Here is a 9739-nt window from a genome sequence, read left to right as displayed (position 1 = left end):
AAAAAAAAATGTACTTAAAAAGAAAATCCTGCCATCAAGAGATGAATGGATAAACAAAATGTCCATCCATACAATGGAATAATACTCAGCCACACGGAGAAATGAAGTCTTGATGATTGCTACCACCCGCATGAGCCATGAAAACATGCTGAGTGGTCAGTCAGTCACAAAAGTGCAAATACTGTACGTTCCCACATATGTGAAGTATCTGGAATAGGCAAATGTATTGAGACCAAAGTTTGTCAGTGGTCACCAGGGGTGAGTGGGAGGAGGAAAGGAGCCTATAGCTTAAGGCTCACTGAGTTTCTGCATGAGGTCACAGAAAACTTCTTGAAATGGATAGTGGTGATGGTAGCACAACATGATGGATGTAATTCATGTCACTGAATTGCACACTTTAAAACAGTTACAATGGCACATTTTTAAATATATATTTTACCACAATAAAATAAAAGAACAAAGGAGAGATCTCTGGTTGACAGAGCACAGGCCCTAAGGAAACGTGCTGAAATGCTGTGATTGTCTGATGCCACAACCCACCCCTCGCCCCCAGGCTCAAGCCTGCCCACCACGCCCAACGGCAGACAGAGGTGTAAGCAGACGCTGCCCATGGCCAAGACCCCAGAGGGGTGGCTGAAGGCCAACAGGCCCTGCTGACAGGGTCCACCAGCCACCCTCCCCCAGGTTGGAAACACCCCACCCTCCATGTGGGGGGAGGAGTCCGGGTGCGGGCTCTGAGAGGCAGGAGTGGGCTTCTCCTCTAGCTCCAGAGCCTGGGACCTTGACCACAGGAGGCAGCAGTGGGACGGGGGCTCTCCCTACACACAGGGCTGGGGACAGCCCCACTCCAGTTTACACTGACGCTGGCACATGCCAGGTATGTTGGAGAACTGCAGGTATGCGCGTGGGGCCCCTAGCTCTGGTCAGCATGCGGACAGAGCCTTCCACGTCACACAACCCTAGCAGGGCCTGGCAAGAAAGCCTTGCCCTGGCTGACACCACTGGTCAAGCCAGTAAACTCCACCAACCTGCCCACATGGTCACCCACCCCAGGACACTCACCCCCTCAGACACCTGACCAGCTGGAGGTGACATGATCACAGATGGCGAGGAGGATGTCAAGGCCTCCTACAAACCCTGGTCTCCCATTTCTATCTCCTGTTGGGTACTGTGGGCATGGCCTGTTTTTCCTTCTGTCTCTCTTCACAGCTACCCCGACTGCTCCTTGCCAGGGCACTTTCTGCTTTTTCCTGGATGCTGAAGGATTCAGTCCCTTGCGGGCCTCTGTGCTAGGTCTCAGTTATATGAAGGCGTGAGGCTGAAAGGGCGTGTGCTCCATCCTCCATGATGGCTGCTCCCTGTCTGTGAGCACCCCTGCTCCCCCAAGGTGCCTGAGGCCAGTCTGGGGAGCCTCCTGACTCTCGTCCACATGCCTCCCCCACCTGTGGAACCGTCTGGGAGGCGACTTTTGGGGAGAGTAAGAAAGCTGCCCCATATGCATTCTGTCAGTCTTCGGATGACCTTAAGAAGGAGGTCTCACTGGGATTCCAGGATATCTTTGGCATCCAACACTTGCTAATCAGTTTTTATCAACAGAAAGCAGATCTCAGTCCAATGCCAGTCGACCCGGATGTGCCAGCGCTGCAGGAACATGGCTCTGCTTCCACTGTTTTACTTTGTGAAGTTGTCTTCCACTTACGACAGCTGCTACTGGTGTTACCTTTGCAGTAGCTTCCTTTTTAAATAATTTTTTTTTTTTTAAGTATGCTTGTTGATTTAAACCAACAAGGATAAACTATGGAGTAAGCCAGCACTGTAACGTTCTAAAACACAGCACAGGTCCAGCCTCATGTGGCCAGGGGGTGGCTCGCGGGCTCAGGAGAGGCCGGGCCAAGGGGGGCCTGGTATCAGGACCTGGTGAGGCAGCAGGAGCCCATCCACCTCCAGGGCCTAGAGATGCTTTCCATGGCCAGCTGCTGTCTCCACCTCCAGCAGCTCGTGTGCAGCCCAGGCTCCCTCCCAACATTTAACAGTTTCCCCAAAGGACTCTCAACACTCAGCCAGCATTTCCTAAGCCTCAGCACTCACAAACACTGCCCTCCCTGCATGCCCCATTACAGGTGGAACCGTGCCCCCAAAGGGTATGTTCACTCCTACCCTGGTACCTGCGAACGTGACCTTGTTTGGAAACAGGGTCTTTGCAGATGTTATCAGTTAACATGAGGTCATCCCGCAGTTGGGGGCCCTAATCCTATATGACTGGCACCCTGATAAGACAGCAGAGGAAGACAGAGAAACACACACGTGAAGATGAGGGCAGAGGCTGGAGAGATGCTGCCGCAAGCCGAGGCAGGCCTGGGCCCACCAGAGGCTGGAAGACGTTTCAGGGGGGCACGGCCCTGCTGGCGCCTTCATTTTAGACTTCCGGCCTCCAGAACTGTCAGAGAATGAATTGTTGTTCTAAGCCACCCAAGCCTGTGGTAATTTGTTACTGCTGGCCCAGGAAACTAAGACTCCACCTCTATTAGTTACTTAGTATTTGTTCTCTAAATTCACTCCATTTTTAGACTTACACGTAAAGTGTAAGGGAACCTCTGTACAATGTAACACTGAATAGTGTTGGTAGCTTCACAGAACTGATGTCTAGCACTAATTTCAATAGGAATCAAAGTAAATACGTAGTTACTGAATTTAAAAACGCATCTGTGTGCCACACAAAATCATCGGGGCCTGGGACCCACTCAGGACACAGAGCACACTGGCCTATTACACGCATGTGCAGCACTGGGCGGGTGCTGACCTGGACAAGCCACGATGTGGGGGCTGGTCAACCACATCCCCCAGGCCATGTGGTGGCCACCTCACAGGGACCCGAGGGGTCACCTGGGAGGCTCTCCACACAGCCTAACCTAATGCCTCCATCGGCGCCCACATAACCAGGACCCAGGCTTATTCAGGGCTCCTCTAGGCAGGGCTCAAGGTCCACCACTACCAGGCCCCAGACAGCCCCTCTCCTCTGCCCCGCTCCTCCAGAAGGCTGGCCTGATCCCAGGTGTTGCGTCCTTTCCTACTGCCCTTCACCCGGACAGCAGGCCTTTGGGGCAACAGCATGGGGGAGGAGGGGAGGTAGGGAGGGCCCCACCTTCACCTTTCTCCGTGAAAAAGTAAAGTAACAGGGGCCAGAAATGAAAATGACCCCAACAATGCCCTCAAAGACAAAACAGAAAACAAAAGGGCACAAACTCAAAGCCACCACATTTAAGCCCAGTCAGCAAGAATTCGCTCAAAACACGCGAGACCTTTCCTGATAAACTGGAGTTCCTTGTTCCGTCTCACTGCCTTCGCATATAACCCCTTTATTGCAGACACACTGTCACAGGTGTGGCCAGCACGAGTCCCCGCCCCCATATGCCACAAGCTCCCCGCCCAACACCCACAGCTCATCACCAGGCTGCGGGAGCACTAGGGCCGCGCTCCTTCTGGGCTGTGAGGACATGACTGCTTCCCTTCTAATCTCTCAGAGCACAGCTCGCCAGCCCTGCCTGGGTTACGCACCACGTGGGGGGTGGACAAGTAAGTGTTACCATTTCCTGTGCCACGTCCTCAGGCGTCTCCTTCTCTAGATCGAAGGTGAACTCTATGGCTCCGTTGTCCTTGGGTTTCCCTTTCAGCTTCTTGGGGTCTTCAACCCAGAGCCGGAGGGCAATGGTGGACTTGCGGCCATGGTCCTCCTCTGCCAGCTCCACTCGGACCCCTGTGTCCTCCGCAAAGAAGGCATGGCTCAGGAGGTCCTTGATCTCATACCTGCGGGAAGGGCAGCAGCCTGACGGGGGGTCGTCCTTCGGGGCACACACGCCCAGATTGGCCCTCCTGAGCCAGATTCCCGGGGGCCTGGCACAGCCATGGAAGAGGGCAGGAAAAAGGCCTGTGGTGTGACAGGGGTTAAGCATAGCCCCTCCTGTCACGGCTGTCACAGCCCAGCCACACAGCCTGCGTCACTAGAAAGTTCTCCCTCCACACAGCCCACCTGGCAGGCCAGGCGCTGCCCTTGAGGGCAGCACCCAGAGTTCACATGTGCATTCCTTAGTGCCCAGGGGACGAAGGAAGTGACAAAGTGGTATGGTCTCACTACATAATATTTTAAGGCTTCCTGTGATTCCTCATTATAAAAATGAAATGTGCTCACTGTACAAAATCCCATGAATACAAAGAACTTTAAAACGTTAGGCTTCCGCAATGCAGCTACAAGCACTCGTCACACAGATCTCTGGCTCTAAGACTACAAAGCCCTGCGCCTGAGTGGCCAGAAGGGACAAAGCAGAGGGCTTGGGGCGGCCCCCGCTCCATGGGAGCAGTGACATGCTGAGGGAGCCCTCCTTCCGGAGGAGGGGCTGGTAAGGCGGACATGTGGGGCTCCCCTGGCCAGGGTCCCGGGGCACTGGGCGGGCCTGGCAGCTGCAGCGCACTGAGTGAGGGAGCAGACGGGCTGGGAGGTGAGCAAGGCCAAGAATCTGCAGGACCTGATGTCCACCCGAAGGGCTCTGAGCAGGGAACCACCCAGGGGTCAGGCTGCTGTGTGGAGAAGGAACGGACACTACAGCAACCAATGCCTGCTCTTTACTGTCTTGCCCTCAGAACGCCCATCCCTGCACACCAGCTTTGCCTGCCTCTTCTAAAGTCACATATACGTGGACTCATACAGGAGGCACCATTTGGTGTCCGGCTTCTCCCACTGGTCACGTCTGAGAGTCATCAGGCTGGTGTGTGTCCCCAGCTCACCCCGTTCATGCTGAGCAGTGCTGCCACATAGGGCACCCCTGCTGATGAACCTGGGGTCTCGGGCACACCGTTCTGTGGGTCTGTGCCCAGCAGGGGACTGTGGGAGAACGGTTTCCAGCAAAGATGACAAACGTCTTCAGAGCTGTTTTCTAAGGAGAGAAGAGTGCTGCCTTTGGGGGAGGAGGGAGAGGCTGTGAGCCCCTCACAGGGGACTTGGGGGGCTGACAATGTTGTTTCTTGATCAGGTGGTGGTTTCACATGGCTTGACTCTACACTGTTGTTTCTGTACTGCCCTGATGTGAGTGATATTTCACAATCTAGTTTTTTTTTTAAAGACTAAAATGTGATAACCTTCAGGGGCAGGAGAGAAGACACAGAGGTCAGGGCAGAGTCACTGCTGAGAGATGATCGTAGCCATGGGGACAGACAGGGAGCAGTGCTGGGGGAGGGTGACAGCACACAGTGTTGTGAGGTGTACGGGGTGGGAGGGGAGAAAGAAGGGCAGAGGAGGAGGTGAGGAGAGGTGTGGAAGGAGTAGAGGAGGAGGTGTGGGGAGAGGTGGGCAGAGCAGGGGTCGGGGAATGGGCAGGAGGAGGGCCTAGAGGAGTACAGGGGTAGAAGGAGGTTGACGGGGAAAGACAAAGTAGAAGGGAGAAGGAGGTGGAGGGTGGGAGGAAAGCCACAGAAGCAGCCCAGCCTTCTGGCTGACAGTGGAGAAGGAGGTGCCCTGACCTGAGGTGGAGGAGTGGGTTCTACAGGCCAGCTCAGGGGCACAGAATGGGCATGCTACTTCTGAGATGGGTCAAATAGGTATGTAAATTATACAGCTTGGGGTTCAGAAGAGAGGTCAGGACTGAAGATGCATCTGGGGAGTGCCTGGCATGGGGGTGTTATGTCATCTAAGGCCATGGATGTGGATAAGTCCACTCGGGGACAATACAGACAAAAAGGAAAGAGAAGAGGGCAGGGCCCCAGGAGCTCAACCAGCCAAGGCTGGGCAGGGGGAGGAGAAGCCTGTAAAGGATAGAAGAGGCAGAGGGGAGGGAGGCTCCAGGACACCGTGCACCAGGAAGGTGGGGAAGTGGGGTGAGGGCTCTCTGACACCAGTGTGCTGGCCCAGGGGTTGCTGGTGTGCACCCAGGGCCAATCTGTGCAGCAGCCTATCTGCATGCCAAGACTCTGTGTGCTTAAGTCCGTCTTGTCATCCTTTGAACTTCTCTTTTTCTCTCAGGAATACAGCTCCAAATACCAGTTGAGATAATTCACCTGCAGAAATATCACAGAACCCAACCCCAGGACTCACCTTTCCTCTTTGTTTTTACAGATACACTCCCCAATAATCTCCTTGATCTCAGGATCATGCACTTTCTCAAAGCTGGCTGGCTTGATACCCTGAAACAAGATAAGGAGGGTTATGTGACCTAGCATGACACCCAGGACTGGATGCTCCAAGGCACAGTCCCCTGCAGTGCAGGGAGCATCCACTCCCACCCATAGTGGAACAGTGACTGGACTTAACTCATAAACTACTAGAAAACTGGACAAAACACGTAAAACAATGATGCCAGGTACTCAGCAACAGGCAGTACAGGGTGGTGAAGTCAGAGAAAGGACACAAAGGAGGCAGACCCTCCCACCGTCCCAGTTTACTGCCTGAAGACAGGTTCCAGACTGTTGGCAGGGAGGGAACCCCCGAACTGAGGGGGTAGAACTCAGAGTTCAGGGACGCTGAGGAGGCAGAGTTCCAGAAAGGAGTGACCTATGCAGAAAAAGAGTAAAGACATCTGCATATGGGTCCCCATGAGTCTTTGCTGAGCACAAGACCACATGAGCAAAGTGAACTCCACAAGGCTGGGCAGAGAATGACTGGGGAGTGGTAGGCAGAATAATTCCCAGAGTTCACATGGAGGGGGGATATAACGTGTAGTATCCAATCGAAGATTACAAGATATGCCAAGAAGTAGGAAAATGTGATCCGTAACATAGCAGAAAAATCAATCAACAGAAATAGACCCAGAAATGAGACACTAGAACTTACAGAAAAGCATTTTAAAAGTTATTATAGCTGTTTAAAGGAAAGTGTTAAAATGAAAATGAACATTATGAGGAACAGAATGGTAGATATAAAAGAACCAAACAGAACTAGAGACGAAAAACACAGTATCTGAAATGAAACATCCACTGGAATAGACTAACAGGAGATAAGAAGACATCTCAGAAGAAAACATGAGTGAACTTGAAGACACAGTAAAAGAATCTATCTGAAATGAAGCACAGAGAGAAAAAAGGACATGAGGCTCTGTTCGGTTAATCTCACTCTTTGGGATAATATCAAGTGGTCAAATATACATGCAACATACATGTAACTGAAATCCTAAGAGGATGGGGGCAGTGTGGAATAGAAAAATTGTTTGAAGAAATGATGGCCAAAGATTTTCAAACTTTGATGAAAACTATACACCCACAGATCCAAGAAGCCCAACACACCCTAAACGAAAAAAAAAACCGAACCCGTTGCCATCAAGTCGATTCCAACTCATAATGACCCTACAGGACAGAGTAGAACTGCCCCATAGGGTTTCCAAGAAGTGGCTGGTGGATTTGAATGGCCGACCTTTTGGTTAGTAGCCATAGTTCTTAACCACCGTGCCACCAGGGCTCCCAACACACCCTAGGCAAGATAAAGCAGTGCATGGAATGAGTGTGTGAAGCCACTCTGCAATAGCCCCTGTAAATCTCTCCTCTTCACTGCTTCAAGCCAATAGCCTGGTTTTCTTATTATTGAGGTCTCCTTGAAGAGACAAACTCTCTGGAAAATACCTCTCAGTTTACCCACACCATTTGTTGAAGCGTTAGGCTCCCCAGGGTCACATTCAAGGTCAAGTCCCTCACCTCACATGTCAAATGTCACTTAGGCAACAACACAAAGCACAAGCCTCAACCTCAGCTGCAGAATTTGATACTGGGTTTAACACCTCAAATATAGCATTTCATTTCTGGAAAGGGGTGGTGGATCAGAACTTGGCTGCAGAGCCTGCTCCTCAATTGGGCCAGCAATGTCCATGTCAAGCCAAATATAGCAGTAGGGAGAGCTGTCCATGATGGATCTGTCATGGGGGTCTCCGAGTCCAAAATACAGACACAGCTCCTGCTGCTTTGCAGACGGGGAAACTGAGGCTCAGAGACACCCAGGGACTGGCCTAATGCCACACAGTGGGGCAAGGGTGAGGATCCCAACCACCTGCCTCTGTCCTGCCCACCTGACACTAACATCAAAGAGAGGGAAGTGCCCAACAGGCTTGTTCTGTGGGGATTCCATTTCACTTTGGTTTGAACCTCTACCTAGGGACTGCTGTAAGTGCGGCCTGGAAAGTGAGACATGACAGCTGACATCATACCACACCTCACTGCCACTGCAGAGGGCTTGCTTCACCAGACCAGCAACACCCATGCAGAGGACACCCCACTGGAGGGCATCGCTCGCCCCGCCTCCTCCACCCCTTCCACCAATCCTCACCATGAACACTGGCCTGGGCACCTGATGCTGTGTCTCTTACAACCCTCACAGCTACCTTACAGGAGAGTGTGCAAATATTATCCTACCTTCTCAGGTGAGCTCAGGAAGGTTAAAGAACTTGGGAAAAGTATAGCTTGGGCTCATGAACAAAACACTGGATTCCGATCCCAGCACTGCCACTTACTAGTCATACGACCTTCATCAAGCTACTTTACCTCTCTGGGGCTCAGTTTCCCCATCTGTATAAAGTGAGAAAATAAAAATGCCTTTCTCAGTCTAGTGGTGAAGAGTAAATGAGTTTCTACCTGTGTCGCATGTGGGACCTCAGCACAGAGCCAGTACATAGCAGGCACTCACTGTTTGCTGCTGCCCTTGGCCATGCACTCAGTCCAGGAGAAGGAGGGAGAGAAGACACACAGCCACCGGCCCGAGGTCATCAGCCATAACCTGAGCCCGGGAACACTGTGGGGATGGCAGGGAGAGGCCAGTGTTCTCTGACAAGCCCTACAGCATCTCTTCCTCACTCCCTTGGTGCCACCAGCTACTGGTGGAGCCTGAGGTCCACCCTAAGGCCTTCTCAGTCCAGGGCCCCTGCACTCCTGCAGGAAAGGCTCCCCTCTGGGTAACCCCACTGGTCCAGGAGGGCAATGGATGAAGATGACCAAGTCCCTACAGCCCAGCACTATTTGGGGTGAGGCTTCCTGTGAGGATGTGTGGGAAATGACCTGACCACAACCAGAAACAAGGCTGCCAGCAAATGGATCGCCAACTTGGGCACGTCCACTCAGTCCCTCTCAGACACAGCAGGTCCAAAGCCTAGTATGCCTTGGACTTGGAGACACCAGCACCAAGCCGCCACCTCCAGAGTTACATGGGGCAGAGATCAGCTGTTGATCGAGAGATCCTGCCAGCAAGAGCCTCAGGCACATTGCAGGGGAGGAGTGCCCTGTGGTAGGGATCCTACCTGCATGGAGAGATGAGTTCCCCGGAGGCCATCAAGGGGGGTTCCACCACTATAGAGGGGAGGAGGGCTGTGAAGGTTCCTGTGTGCAGGGAAGGAGAAGCACTCAGGGCTGTGGAGGGTTCTGTGTGCAGGGAGGGAGGAGCATTCAGGGTTGTGGAGGGTCCTGTGTGCAGGGAGGGAGGAGTACTCAGGGCTGTGGATGTTCCTGTGTGCAGGGAGGGAGGAGCACTCAGGGCTGTGGAGGGTCCTGTGTGCAGGGAGGGAGGGAGGAGCACTCGAGTGTGGCGGGTCCTGTGTGTAGGGAGGGGAGGAGCACTCAGTGTTGTGGAGGGCCCTGTGTGCAGTGAAGGAGGAGCACTCTGGACTGTGGAGGGTCCTGTGTGCAGGGAGGGAGGGAGGAGCACTCAGGTCTGTGGAGGGCCCCGTGTGCAGGGAGGAGAGGAGCACTCAGGGTTGTGGAGGGCTCTGTGCAGGGAGGG

At 53.1% G+C, this 9739-nt stretch overlaps 1 protein-coding gene across 1 annotated transcript in view; it reads right to left on the bottom strand.

Annotated features, from left to right (window-relative positions):
- The window catches only part of WNK2 (WNK lysine deficient protein kinase 2), a 170047-nt gene that overhangs the window by 71816 nt on the left and 88492 nt on the right, over window positions 1-9739 (bottom strand). Inside the window, exons 6-7 of the mRNA XM_023738649.1 lie at window positions 6083-6171; window positions 3585-3804 (exon numbers count right to left, since the gene is read on the bottom strand). Coding sequence (XP_023594417.1) covers window positions 3585-3804; window positions 6083-6171 — 309 coding nt within the window. The remainder of the gene's footprint in view (window positions 1-3584; window positions 3805-6082; window positions 6172-9739) is intronic.

This window comes from Trichechus manatus, unplaced genomic scaffold (genome assembly GCF_000243295.1).
Source record: "Trichechus manatus latirostris isolate Lorelei unplaced genomic scaffold, TriManLat1.0 scaffold00120, whole genome shotgun sequence".
NCBI classification, from domain to species: Eukaryota; Metazoa; Chordata; class Mammalia; order Sirenia; family Trichechidae; genus Trichechus; species Trichechus manatus.
The sequence above is the reverse complement of the archived record's forward strand: the minus strand, read 5'-3'. Positions and strand labels throughout refer to the sequence as shown.